Genomic DNA, 15,808 nt, shown 5'->3' on the forward strand with positions numbered 1-15,808 from the left:
ACTGACATTTTTGTGCTTTATAAAGATTATTTTCATAAAAAAAATTGGATGTGAAATACCTGAACGTATAAGAAGTCTGCATGTTGAGCTATATTTACGAATGATGCCCTTATACCGATGATAAAATTTAGTAAATGTTTTGACTAGTTTGTGATACCGAAAACTCTGGTGTAATAATTTTTCAGTAAAACATAAATTTCTCATGTTATAATCTAAAACATTGTTTCATACACGAGCGAATCGTACAAGTTGAGATATATAGACACCATTAGATGGTGACAAGGGAACGTCACCGTCTAAAAATGGATAATTAACGATAGGAAATGAAAAATCATCTCTTTTATCATATTTTTAGTATTAAGCTTTCCGTTAGTGATATAGATATCAAGATCGAGGAAAGGGCAGTTGTCATTGTTAGTACTAGCTTTATTTAAATAAGTTCAACAGGATAAATTTCTTTAGTATACATACTGAATAAAATTGAGAATGGAAATGGGGAATGTATCAAAGAGACAACAACCCGACATAGAAAAAACAACAGCAGAAGGTCACAAACAGGTCTTCAATGTAACGAAAAATTCCCGCAATCATACGAGTACATAACAAGTCACATTAGTACTCATTATCAAATGTGAGTTGCAAAATTAATCAATCAGTCAGCCAATATGTTGTCGATAAAATTTTAAATATTTTGATGATATCCTGTTTGGTGTAGTTATTGTTGGAATTAGCTTGGTTCTTTAAAAAGTGAGATGTTTAATTGCTTGCCCTTAAACAAAGAAATTAATTTGAATCCATTTATCTTAATGAGATGATGTAATCAAAACAAGTATGAAGTGTAAGGAAATCAAAATTTTGACCGTAAATAATTGAAATTTTATATATGTTGTGTTTGGATATATTGTAGAGTTTTTAAGATAAGAATCCACATCATATTGACACTGCTGGTGGATTAAATCTTCTCATTATATGATCTTATATTTCTGATGACCATACTTGACCGTAGAATGGATAGTGTTAAGAATTTTATAAAGATGTTTAGATGAATAACCTACGTGACATACCTTTTTTATAAGGATTTTTGTAAAGCTTCTGTGTCCATAATTAAGTCGGGAGATATTCTTCCTCCTTTGATAAAATTTTTCTCCAAAACAGAGAAGGACAGATTGGTGATTTTCTAAATTTCCTATATTGGTGTATCATATTTAGTATACCCAGTGATGCTGAGAGATCAAAATTAGTTAGAATAGTCCAAAAAAGAAATTTTATATATAAAACTATATTGTTAGAGGCTCAAGTAAGTCGGCAGAAAAATAGTCCAGAATGGTTTCATAATAAAAAGCAACAGTTGCAAATCGCAGTTCAATAGTCACAATTCGAGTAATCATAACAAAATCCGTTAAACAACCTCAAACAAAGGGAAACACATTAACTAAGAGGAAAACAACTGAACAACAGAATTACTGAACTACAACAAAAGAAACTCAAACATACATATAAACGGACTGTAGAGATCCACTGGCATATCCCTGACTTGGTAGAGGACATGGGTTGAACCTAGTTTTATTGGTAACCAAACCTCCCGCATATATGGCAATAGAACCGAATTGAAAGATAATCAATTTCTAGTTACAAATATCTTGTTTTAGGAACGGTTAAATCACAAGATGTAAAAATCTTTTTGAGGGCGTGTTTATCAACATAAATGTGCATGCATCATTCATATGGGAATCAGCTCTGTTCCTCTTATGTCGTATTGCTTCTTTGTTCATATGAGGCAGAATTCACACTGAAGTTTATTATGACGATTAAAAGAAGGCTAACATTATCTCTTAAACTTTATCTTCTGCTATATAGATGATTTCCTCTCACTAAATAATTCAAAATTTGGTGACTATGTTTAATTCTTATATCGAACCCAGTGAAATGAAGGATACTAGATTCAGTAACATAACTTGTAATTAGAAATGAATAATTAAGGTTAAGCGCATCAAAATTTTCAGGACAAAAGAGATGATGACAGGTTACAAATTGTGACGTTTCAATTTCAATGCAACAAAATTCAAGCAGCACATGAATATAAAGTGTTCTATAGCTTGTGTTTCCTATCATTGTGTCCTTGATGAAGGTTTGTTCGTTACAAGCATGCGACTGAATTAAGGGTTTCTAGTTGTTAATTTGGAAGTCATTCCATAAAAGTTTGACAGGTGTCATCATGTGTTGGTTGGCCATTAAAGAAAATCTGCGTTACAGACACCTTTGGATATGTTCCAATTGTAGCAATTCTCAAGTCTTCCTATTTTCAATTGTTATATCACAAATGAGGTATCAGTGAATTTGGACTTATCATGAGCAACATGACAGGAGTCATATGAAGGACAGATTCTGCAAACCCTTCTTGAGCACCTAGGATCAACCTCAGTTCAGTTGTTCTCTCTTTAGTTTTGACGGAAATATTTTGTTAACTATTATTTTTCCTTTCTTATAGTGCCATGATTGTATCCGTCTCTATTGGACTTATACGTTTTAATTTTCCATTTCTTGTGTTAATAGAAAAATTAATCAAAAATTCAAATCAAAATATGTTTTCAGTTCATTGACATTTATTGGCAGTCCTACCAAATTGCCTTATATCTGCTGATATAATTATGTATAAATTTTAACAACTCAGCATTCATATAACTGTAAATATTTCCTTTCAAGCAGGTGAACCTATATAATTATGAAGGAGCTTTGGTTAATAGTTGCATTATTATTAGGGCTTGTTGCTCGTTTATCAAATAAGCATGTCCTTGCTTTGAAATATATGTATTTGTACCCAAAAGTAAATTTGGAAAACAATATAAATAAATAATATAAAATAACATCAAAATAAGGAGAAATTACATGTATGCTTTGAAAAATATATTTATTTATAAGAAAATATACATTTTAAAATGTGTGTAATAGTCATTGTTTTTATTCTCCATTCTGTATGTGTTCCAGAACTTCCAGTATCCAACATGTTTCTAGGTCTACTAAGTGGTTTGTTAAGTTCTGAAATTTGAGAGCCCTCAGTACTGGGATATTTCCTACTGCCATCAACTGCCCAATAACCATAGCATATTGTCCTGTAATACAAACATCAACTGGTAAATAACAATAGAGCATATTATACTTGAATACAGACGGTTAACACAAATAGCATATACTTTTAATATGAACTGTTTTGATTGAGTTAAGCCATTCCAATTGATATCTTATAGTGTGTCTTTCTATGTTGTGATGTTACACTATTGTTTCAGATAGGGGAGAAGGTTTGGTACTATTAAAACGTTTAATCTTGCTGCAATAGTTTGCACCTGTTCTAAGTCAGGAATCTGATGTTCAATAGTTGTCAATTGTTGATGTGCTTCATTAGTGTTTTTTGTTTCTTGTTTTTTTATATAGATTAAACCGTTTGGTTTTCCCGTTTGAATGGTTTTATACTGGTAATTTTTTTGGGGCCCTTTATAGCTAGATCTTCTGTATGAACAAAGACTCTGTGTTAAAGACTGTACCTTAACCTATAATTGTTTACTTTTATAATTTGTGACTTTTTTGTCTCATTGGCACTAATACCATATCTTCTTATATCTGTTTACACAAACATCATATTATACTTTTAGTATGAACTGTTAATACCAGGATATTATACATATATATAAACTGTAAATACTAATTAAATAACATATAATTAATATTTTTGATATGAACTGTTATGAAAATTATATTTAATATAAACAGTCAACACCACTTCAATATAAACTTTTTAGACCAGGATAATATCCTTTGATATAAACTGTTAACACCTAAAGCATACAATGCTGTCATTTAGACTGTTAACATCTATAGAATACTATACAGTCTTTTAGACTGTTAACACCTATAGAATACTTTACAGTCATTTAAACTGTTAACACCTATAGAATACTATACAGTCATTTAGACTTTTAACACCTGTAGAATACTATACAGGAATTTCGACTGTTAACAACTGTAGAATACTATACAGTAATTTAGACTGTTAACACCTATATCATAATATACTTTCATATAAACTGTTGACACCAGAACAATATACTAGTACTTTATTTATAAACTACTAACACTAATAGCATGATATAAACATCACATGTTCAATAACCAATGAATATTGCAGTAATAATATATTTGTCAACTGGGAAAATATGAAGTGTACTGTTCTGGTTTATGATCAACAACAGTCCAATCACCATACATGTATATGATATAGTAATATAAAGTGCAAAATATTCAATATCCTATTATATCAATCATAGCTTACTTTATATAATAATCTATTATACAATAACCAGGTATACTAGTAATTTAAACATGAAATGTCTGATAACTAATATATTGTCTTGTTATATAAACATCAAATGATTATGACTATTTATTGGTGATTGCACACTGTCTTGTCGAGTGACCATCAGTTGTCTGTAGCACAGTACCCAGTACTATGAACTTTAAAATAGCTATTGGATTCTGTTTAGTAAAATTACAAATGTCAATAATCAAGACACAATTCTCTGCCGAAATTGATAGTTGGTGCAAGAATTTGTTTTTATATGTTCATGATAATATTTATTTTTAGAAAATAAAGTTGAAAACCTACATTGTCCTATGTACCAGAACCAAAAAGTATTTAATGATGTTTAAAAATAAAATATAATGGCTTTCTATTGGTTAGATTTTAGCACCAATGAGTCTTGTGAAGATAAGACCTGTGTTTGCATACTTACTTGCAAGCCTGATATCTGTGATGACTTTTTATAAAAGTAAATAGTTCTATGAATAATATATGTTGTGACATGTAATTTTTTTATGCCATCAATCACAATTTGTTTATCCTCTCAACATCTTTTCACAATTCCTATTTCCTGATTGATATTGTTGTTAATTATCAATGAAAGAAATCTATTCAATCAATGATAACTCTTACAAGTTTATCATGCAAGGAAAATTATTCATTTTTTTTTCTTTTTTCACCATCAATTTGTGTAATTGTTAAGCTGCACTTTAATTATCATCAGTTATGACAACATATTTTCTAGGAACAATAACTCAATTTTTCAAGTGTCAGATCAAAGGTTGGAAAAGTACATTACAGGTTAACAGATCATTAATCATTCTTAAAAAAATCAATATACAAGACTATGGGAACCAGATATCTAAAACAAAACTAAAGAAACTATCTTAAAGCTCATCAGCTGAAAAGTATTTCCATGTGATTTTATTTATCTGGACTTTTTTTAAGCCCACAACTTTCAACTTCTAGTTTTAGCTATATCAAACAATTAACCATTTAGATGTTGTGATTGAATTATCTCATAGTGTGGTAATTCTGCTAAGCTATTTTCAAGGAGTTGTGCATTACTTGAGTATGTCACAGACAACATAGAAGTGGTCCAAATATTTCACAGACAACATAGAAGTGGTCCAAATATTTCACAGACAACAGAAAAGTGGTCCCAATATTTCACAGACAACATAGAAGTGGTCCCAATATTTCACAGACAAAATAGAAATGGTCCCAATATTTCAAAATATTTCACAGACAACATAGAAGTGGTCCCAATATTTTACAGACAACATAGAAGTGGTCCCAATATTCACAGACAACATAGAAGTGGTCCCAATATTTCACAAACAACATAGAAGTGGTCCCAATATTTCACAGACAACATCGAAGTGGTCCCAATATTTCACAAACAACATCAAAGTGTTCCCAATATTTCACAGACAACAAAGAAGTGGTCCCAATATTTTACAGACAACATAGAAGTGGTCCCAATATTTCACAGACAACATAGAAGTGGTCCCAATATTTCACAAACAACATAGAAGTGGTCCCAATATTTCACAGACAACATCGAAGTGGTCCCAATATTTCACAAACAACATCAAAGTGTTCCCAATATTTCACAGACAACATCGAAGTGGTCCCAATATTTCACAAACAACATCAAAGTGTTCCCAATATTTCACAAACAACATAGAAGTGGTCCCAATATTTCACAGACAACATCGAAGTGGTCCCAATATTTCACAGACAACATCGAAGTGGTCCCAATATTTCACAAACAACATCAAAGTGTTCCCAATATTTCACAGACAACATCGAAGTGTTCCCAATATTTCACAGACAACATAGAAGTGTTCCCAATATTTCACAGACAACATCGAAGTGGTCCCAATATTTCACAAACAACATCAAAGTGTTCCCAATATTTCACAGACAACAGAGAATTGACCCCATGTGTCATAGACAACAAATATGTGATCCAATGTGTCATAAAACAGGTCATGGAGTTCCCTGAGAATGGTGTCTAATAATTTATGAATTAAATGGACACAATTAACAATATGTAAAAGTTGGAGAAAATCTAGGGAAACAGAAATGTTATAGTGTTCTGAATGTCATTCTATGCTAGTCCTACAACAATGCTTAATTTAATTTTGAAATAACATGTTGCTGAAATCCTGAAAACAAGCACTTTCAGACCATTTTTTTTACAATTTGTAAACAAATACATTAATTTTATACCATCAGTATGACATCAGAACTGCAAAATTGTGATTATCAATGTAATGCAATTTCTTAAAACTGACATATGATAAATAATAAAACACTGGTAAAATATTCATCAGTTAGAAAGCTTTTATAAAATGGCTTCTATCATCCCTTGTCCTTTTATATAAACTAGAACACACCCGCGAAATCGCGGGCATTCAGAGCGTAGTACTGTTGAAAGTATGTAAAGTGTTGTTGGAAGAATTATGTAAAATATTGAATGACTGGAGAATTTCAACAAAAGTATCTTAAGTCAAAGGTCATTGGGGACAGGAAAATGTGGTGTTTTTTTTTTATCCCTCCTCCTATATTTCCAAAATTCCCAATTTTGGTTTTCTATCAAATTCAATATGAACATACTACATTTAGTGGGGAATTTCAGCAAAAGTATCATAAGTCATAGGTTATTGGGGACAGGGAAATGTTTTTTTATATCCCTCCTCCTTTATTTCCAAAATTCCCAATTTTTGGTTTTCTATCAATTTCAATATGAACATAATACATTGAGTATGTTATGAACATTTTTAAGTAAGGAGCCTGTAATTCAGTGGTTGTCGTTTGTTTATGTGTTACATATGATATTTGTTTTTCGTTCATTTTTTGTACATCAATAAGGCCGCTAGTTTTATGGTTTGTATTGTGTTACCTTGTCAGTTCAGGGCCTTTTAAAGCTGAATATGCGGTATGGGCTTTGCTCGTTGTTGAAGGTCGTACGGTGAACTATAAATGTTAATTTCTGTGTCATTTTGGTCTCAGTCTTGTGGAGAGTTGTCTCATCATGGCTATCATACCACATCTTCTTTTTTTGTAATCAACGAATTTTGTAAAAGATTTAATAACTGGAGAATTTCAGAAAAGGTATCAAAGTTCACATGAATAATTTTAGCGCTTATCTGTACTGATATTATGAACATTCATTACAATATAAATATAGTGTATTTACTTTCAATTTTAAGTTTACTAATCGATCCATGGTGGTCATAGATATAGTATACAGACCCTCTCTATTTAATAAACTATGTGACCGCCGTGGATAGTAAACTTGAAAATGATAGCAGATAGAATTCTTAAAATACAGTATACAGAAAAATGCAAACCGGAAGTCTAATCAGACTTAAAATTTCGTCCAATGACGGGACAATATCCGGATGCCTTTTTCTCGTTTTTCTCCCAAAATGACTCAATCTGAATAATCATATGAATGGATGACAAATGCGACTATGCACTGTACCTATAGGATACATAGGCGTGTTGATTAATGTATTGTGGAAAGAAGAGAAGCGACACCAAAAATGAGCTCTTCTCGTTTAATAGTATAGATGGCTGTACAAATTAAAAAGATGAATTACCGTGTTTCAACTTTTCAGGCATATGAGGTATTTTACAGCATCCAATTACTTTTACTACCCCTGTTCCATCATCTATCAACATCATGTCAGAGTCATGTGATACCTTTATAAAACAAAATGAAAATGTTATATGCAATCATGGATATATATTTTTAGTATAAAAGGGGAAACTTTTTCAATAAATTCCATATTCATAGTTTAAATTCAATTGTTAAATTTTTTAAAAGGGTTCTATGGAGTCTGTAACTCATCTGTGAAGCTGCTTTCAGTGTAAAATTGTAATGTGGACTGAAGACATTTGGAAAACAGTTCACAAACAGTGGCGGATCCAGGAATTTTCATAAGTGGGGGCCCACTGACTGACCTAAGAGGGGGCCCACTTCAGTCACGCTTCAGTGATTCCCTATATAAGCAACCAAATTTTTTCCCAAAAAGGGGGGGGCCCGGGCCCCCCGGCCCCCCCCTAAATCCGCCTCTGACAAACATTTTTATCCAATGCTTTTTTATGATGAATTCTCAAAAAGTTAACAAAATTCCATTTGTATACATGTGAAATGGTTTTTTTTCCAGAAATCAAATGTCATTCAAACACTGTATTGTTAACTTCTGTTTACTAGAAATTTTACAATGAGAGGAGATGAATATAAAATTTTCAATTTGAGAAATGCCTAATTTTTAATTAAAGATTATTTTTTTTTAAATATAATAGTCGGGAGAAATTTAGTTTTTTCAAACAATGTCATATTTGTGTTCTTGAATAAATGGTTAAGTGAATAATAGGATATATGTCGCACTGTTGTTTAGAGAAAATTAGAATTTTGAGGAATTAAGTCAAAAAGCCATACCAGGTACATTAATTCTTCATCCGGGTTATATAACTGGCTTCAAAGAAATTGTTGTTTTTATGTTTACTCGACCAAGCCATACCACAAAGTTAATAAATTTGATCAACAAGTATTTTGCAAGGTTTCAACATGTAGTTAAAAACCCTAACTTAGAGAACATACATGTACTCACTTCCTCGTGCAATATAAATATATTGACTAGATTATGCAGGTTCGCTCCCAAGGATTCATCAAAAATATTGGAGAGGTAATATAATTTTTAAATACAAAAAAAATTGAGAAAGAAAAAAAAATGTATATGTATTAAAATTTTTAACTTTACAGAGGTTCCCTTCGCTTTCGTAAAAAAATTGGATGTGGTATGATTGGCAATTGGTCAACTATTCAACAAAGTTCAGATTATCTGAATATATGAAACAACAGTAGGGTGCCGTACAGCCTTCGAAAAAGAAAACAACTATGTCTGAATTTTTCACCTGAACTATGTTTGATAAATGTTAATTGTAAAACCTTTGTTCATCTATCAGAATTCTATGGGACTGTCATACAAGTGAGAGGTTTAGCTAGTTACAAAACCAGGTTTTATCCACTATTTTCTACATAAGGAATTTCCTGTACCAAGTCAGGAAAAGGACAGTTGTTTTCAATTCTTTTGATGTATTTGAGCTTTTGATTTTGCCATTTTTAAGGACTTTCTTTAAGTTTTGAATTTCCCTTGAAGTTTAGATCCTTTAATTGTTTACTTTTTCAGTATTGATCAGTAAAATACACACAAAAAACGGGTTTTCAAACTTACCTGAAGTACTGTCCCCTGAATCCAAACAACACTAAATGTTCTTCCCTTGGATTGCCATTCCTTTATACTTTTCTGTTGATTCTCTGTGCTATTTGTTACACATTTTACTGCTTGCTGTAAGTCTCTTATAAAAATCTTTTTTGATGGCAAATCCAATAATTTTGACATTCTATGGTTCTGTAGCTACACGTCTAAAGAGATTTAAAAAGATATCTTAATGTACATTCAAATAATATTTGAAAGTCTAAAATAAACCTATGAAATTGGTATCCCTTTTAATGTAATGATTCCACAGTGTTATTATTCAGTATTGGTACATGTATTTCAATTACTAGAAGATTGTTTTTTTGTATTGCAAAATTAATCATAATGAATTTTTTTCAAGGAGAAATTAAAAGTTTCCTTTAAATGAACTCCACAGAGAACTATAGATTTTGTATTTATTCAATTGGCCAAGAATTTCAATACAATGTACATAGACCTACATCAATTAATTTTCATGAAAGGTTAAATTCACTTTGCATAACATTGTGACAGATTTTTAACACAAAAGATGGTTCCATGTTAGATATTGAAGTTTTTTTATACTGGAATAGAGTCCAGAGAATCCTAATATAAACAAAGTAACAATTACCCAATATCTTTCAATTTACAAAGTAAAAAGTTCCGACATAAGGCAACTAATGAACTTAGGAAAATAATATAAGTTTCTCAGAAGTCTTGTAAAACTGTTTCATGGTAGACTTAATAAGCGTGCAGTATGGCCATATTTGTACCCAACTACTTAAAAAATTAATAGTAACAAAAAAAGAGATGTTCCGATTCAAAAAAGATTTGTAAGAAAGTGAAATTAAACAACTATTGTAGAGCTTTTCTTAAATTTCTTTGAATCATTTACATCTGAATTTTCAACCATAACAGACCCAAAAATACCAAATTTGGTGAAGGTGAAAATGACAAAATAGTTTGGATTTTTAACCATATTTCAGGCCAAGGAATTATTGAGTGCAGGCTCCTAAAAAACAAATATACATATGAGATAAAATTTTTTATAATAAACATAATTGAAGGCCGTACTTTAACCTATAATGGTTTACTTTTTAAATTGTTATTTGGATGGAGAGTTGTCTCATTGGCACTCACACCACATCTTCCTATATCTATATAATGTTTGAAAGATGTTTTTCGTTCTAGGGGAGACAATTTAAAAATAAAAATTTGAAAATTATTTAGAGTTATTTCCCATTATATATATATATATACACTGGCTTTTCACTTTCTGTGGGTTAATATCATTATCAAACATATAAACCTCATCATAGATGAGATGGGATAATTTTAGAACAAGTGTTTAAATAAAGCAAGATAAAATCACATTCAATTTTCCTGCAATACATATTTTAAAATAGTTGTATGACAAAGGTACAGCTTGCTTGTTTGGTGTAGGCAGAGATATATTGTAGGAAATATAGTTTTATGTTACCTATGAAAACAGAAATATATAGCTATGCCTTACTAATATTAGAAAATAGTTGTGTGCCCCCAAATGCATTAAGGCATATAACTTAGGTCTTGAATCATATCTACAAAAAAAAATTAAAGTTCAAAAATTTAGATAAATAATAAAATGAATGCACCTAAATTCTTGTTTGCTTACTGTTAGATCATCATTTAAATTGATTTTATTGATAAAGGTTTAAATAAACTACCTTATAGACAGCAATATATTAACTTAATGAGAAATCTGTGTATACTTAATAAAAAAATTGAGAAATAAACTTAAAGGCATACAATAGAAACTAAATTTAATTCATATAATGAATATTTTCTTTTTCAAATCTTTGATCTATAATTACCATAGCAACTTCAACAGAGTAGAAAAATGTCTGGTTGACTTTCAAATAAAATGAATTGATTTATCAATGGCCAAAATGTATACACTGAGAGTTGACAGGATATTTACTTCAGATGTCAAATTCTTTATTAGAAAGGTAAATTTGTATATTGAATTTGAATTTGAACTTTACAAAAAATGACTGCAGTATACATGTATTATTAAAGTAAGAGTTCTTTATGGCACCCCACCCAAAATGTTCAACAAAGTAGAAAAAATATATTTATTTGACATATATTTAATCTATATTAGAAATATATTTTGTATTAACTGAAATTTATGGAAAATTAAGATGTCAAACGGAAATTGGGGTGTCACTTTTTGGAATTGGGGTATTGCCATAAAAAATATCAGACCATACACAGTTCTTACTTTAAGCAGAGACATATGTGTATCTGCTTTAAGCATGGAAGTAATATTATTTCCATGCTTTAAGCCACAACTAGAGATTTTACAATTTTCAGCTGGAATTTTGGACCTGATAACTTGCTGGTTTAATTAGCACTTTTAGTGACATTCATGTCCAGTTCAGCAATATATATATCTGCAAATCTTTCTTAATGTAAGTTAATTACAATAATTTGAATTAATCCATTCACTTATAAACCCATATTTATGTAAATTTTTATTCTGCCTTACTGCTATGAAGTTGCACATATTTTGACTTTAATAAAGAAATGTGTAATCTAACATTTATATGTATTAATGGTGAATAAAAAGCTATAAAAGTTTATAAGTATTAAACAATCTATAATATATTATAAAATGTTTGTGTATGTGTATTGAAAACAGCAGACACCGCCATCTTGTCCACTCCATAATTAGCATAACAAAAGGTTTTTGGTTTGTTTCAAATGTTGTATAATTATTTTTTTATGGCAGTGGTTTATTGCATCCAAGGATTTTTGAAGAAATTTTCACTACAAGAAGCCTTTTTACATCTCATTTGTTTTTAAGGTTCATCAAAACAAATGGTCAAAAATGGCTGTATTTACACCTAAAATACTACACTAAGTTCAGACTAACCTGTCCAGTTGGAAAAATGTTTTGGCCTGGCAGCCACTTGATATATAATAAATAGTTGAATGAATTTTGTATTTCAGAAAGATAATAAATGCTGTTGGTATATACGTAAAAATATACAAACACGTTAATAGCATTTGATATTGTTACTTCTGTCCAAGCAGTTAGGTAAACAGACAGAAAGTCACAACTGACAATTTGAGCTAAGTACATGTAGTACAAAAAGTCACCAGACAAAAAAAAATCACAAATGGAAATTTCAAAGATAAGTATTAAAGGACAAAATGTCACAAAATAATTTCCTTTTAAAATATGATTTTGTGGCAGAAACATTTTATAATGCAAATTGAAGTCTAAACAACAGATCCATGTACAAAGATGTCTTTTTAGCTCACCTGGCCCGAAGGGCCAAGTGAGCTTATGCCATCACTTGGCGACCGTCGTCGTCCGTCGTCGTAAACTATTTCAAGAATCTTCTCCTCTGAAACTACTGGGCCAAATACTTCCAAACTTTAACTGAATGTTTCTTAGGGTATCTAGTTTATAAATTGTATCCGAAATTTTGATCTATCTATAAACATGGCCGCCATTGCTAAAAATAGAACATAAGGGTCAAATGCAGTTTTTGGCTTATAACTCAAAAACCATAGCATTTAGAGCAAATCTGACAGGGGGTAATATTGTTTATCAGGTCAAGATCTATCTGCCCTGAAATTTTCAGATGAATCAGACATTCTGTTGGGTTGCTGCCCCTGAATTGATAATTTTAAGGAAATTTTGCTGTTTTTAATTATTATCTTGATTATTATTATAGATAGAGATAAACTGTAAACAGCAATAATGTTCAGTAAAGTAAGATCTACAAATAAGTCAATTTGACCAAAATTTTCAATTGACCCCTTAAGGAGTTATTGCCCTTTAAAGACTTTTTTTCACAATTTGTTCATCATGTTGACTTACTTTAAAAAATCTTCTCCTTTGAAACTGCAGCTAAACTTAGGCTAAATGAGTTTCAGAGTATCTAGTATACATTTTATTTCCTTGTATGTAATGAAACATAGCTCCTATTGCTAAAATAGAACATAGGAGATAATGATTTTTTTTTGCTTTTGAAGAAAATAGGAGGATCCAAAGAACATTTAAATAAATTGAAAAGCCAAAATAATCATTGCTGAGAGATTTAACCAAAAGAATTAAGGTGAGCGATTCAGGCTCTTGAGAGCGTTTGTTTTGTTTTCATCTAGTCTTGTATCACTTGCTATATACGATATGAGTTTTGCTCTAGATCTTTGTTTATTGATAAAAGTCTGTATAAATTTTGTACTAAATTGTCTTACATTTTTTTGTTTTGTGCTTTGACGGCTTACTATACAGTATTGGTTGCTCATTGTAAAAAGTCTGTACGTATGGTGTACAAATCAATGCACTAAATTGTCTTTCATTGTCTTTCATTTTTTTTGTCTCTGGTGTTTTTATGGCTTGCTATACAGTATGATATCGGTTGCTCATTGTAAAAAGTCTGTATGGTGTACCAATCCATGCACATACAAAATATATATTGTGACTAATTTTCCCTTTGACTTTTTTCCTACATGACCTTTTTTCCTGTGACCTTTTTTCCAGTGACTTTTTTTTGGTGACTTTTTTTCCTACATTCGTTTTAACACTATCATGACAATAGATACTGTCAAATTAAGTTATTAGTTATAAAGAAGAATATTTAAAAAAGAATACTAATTCATATCCCACCATTATTTTACAAAAATATGCTACATTCTTAAATCATTTAACAAATTATATATTCATTAATTATATCATGTTTGAAATTCATCTGTTTCTTGAGAAACTAATAGATATAAATAAATATATTACCAAATTCTATAATGAAAAAAAATGTTGTTTTTTTTAAATTTCAAAGGATGTTATAAAAACTATTGTAAAAATATGTATAAGACGAAGAATAATATTTTATTAAAATAATGTCAACTGTGACTTTTTGTCCTAAGTATGTGACTTTTTGTCCTTCATTTCTCAGTGACACCTGCATCCTTTAAATCACCTGTTGTTGTGTAAATATCCATTCAATGAATGTTACCTGAGAGGGAGCATATCAAAGATGTATCCTCATTTAGTTTATTTTCACACCTTCTGCAGGAACGAATTTTTTTTATATATCAAGTGGATGCTTTGCCTTTATTCTTTTCAAACTGGACAGGTTAGTATATGTGCTAAGAGTCGTTTTGAGGAGTAAATACAGACAAATGCAATTTTCATTATTATTTTTTGTCCATAATTTCAGGGCATTTGTAAAGGGGGCTTGTAAAGATGAATTATGTTGATATTTTATAGACGGACCAAGGATTTGTATAGTTAAACAACTAACTATACAAATCCTTGGACGGACTATGAAAAATTACATTTAGTATCATAACCACATATTCTGTGTTGATCTGATTTACATGAAATTCTATGTACGAACTCCGATATACCATCTGCAGAGAAACACAAATATAAAAAAGAAATTATAAAGGTAATATAGGTGAAGGGGAATGAAATCAATATTATTGTACTTCCGGTTTAAAGATGGATGTCAGAGGCTGGGTGGTTTTCTGATCATGACATCATGAGCCCCCCACCAATGTTTACATAATCTGATGCCTGAAGATTTGGACACATCCTGCAGCGGCAACAAATGATGTCCCGATTGAATCTCACAGTGAAGACCGCTGACGAATTATAAGCTTACAATGTATGTACTTATTATGTAGTAAAATTGAGAATGGAAATGGGGAATGTGTTTATCCTGTTGAGATATTGAGATCAAAGATGTGTGTTTGATTTGACTTCACGCTAAATCCCTTTGTAACAACATTAACACTGTTTAAATGATTTGTAAACCTGAAAACAAAAATGATTTGTAAATCTGAACAAGTTCATGATCAGTGTGTATTTTAAACGGTAAAACCAAGGATTTGTATAGTTATAGTTTTATACAAATCCTGTTTACACTAAAGCCACAGGATTTTGAATTCCCAGTGATAAAGGTGTATAAATATACTAAGCACGACTATCTAGATTCTCTCAATTAGCTTTAATTTATTGCTAGGATTTCAAACTCCTGTGTTCTCTCTTTGAGAGAAGCTCCACTGTAATACAATGTAGGTAGTCTGAGATTACTCAGAATTTGCAGCTTGTCTGACAAAACAGCTGTTGGATGATAGTAATCACACAACTCTCCAAACAATTTGAAGCTATTCAGGGCTCTGTTTAAACTTTGTACTTTTC

The 15,808-nt window shown here is 30.6% G+C and overlaps 1 protein-coding gene across 3 annotated transcripts; it reads right to left on the reverse strand.

Annotated features, from left to right (window-relative positions):
* Positions 1-2,889: 2,889 nt before the first annotated feature.
* Positions 2,890-15,077, reverse strand: LOC134700453 (recQ-mediated genome instability protein 2-like). Of its 3 annotated transcripts, none has more exons than XM_063561845.1 (4): positions 14,941-15,077; positions 9,607-9,797; positions 7,966-8,068; positions 2,890-3,110 (listed from the first exon to the last, which is right to left on the reverse strand). In XM_063561845.1, exons 2-4 carry the CDS (start codon positions 9,772-9,774, stop codon positions 2,959-2,961), a joined length of 423 nt encoding a protein of 140 aa, XP_063417915.1. In that variant the 5' UTR covers positions 9,775-9,797; positions 14,941-15,077; the 3' UTR covers positions 2,890-2,958. The 3 variants fall into 3 exon arrangements, with proteins under 3 accessions (XP_063417915.1, XP_063417916.1, XP_063417917.1); XM_063561846.1 differs by having other exon boundaries at positions 14,983-15,048; XM_063561847.1 differs by having other exon boundaries at positions 15,013-15,035.
* Between the last annotated feature and the right edge of the window lie 731 nt (positions 15,078-15,808).

Source organism: Mytilus trossulus, unplaced genomic scaffold, assembly GCF_036588685.1.
Source record: "Mytilus trossulus isolate FHL-02 unplaced genomic scaffold, PNRI_Mtr1.1.1.hap1 h1tg000138l__unscaffolded, whole genome shotgun sequence".
In the NCBI taxonomy this organism is placed as follows: Eukaryota; Metazoa; Mollusca; class Bivalvia; order Mytilida; family Mytilidae; genus Mytilus; species Mytilus trossulus.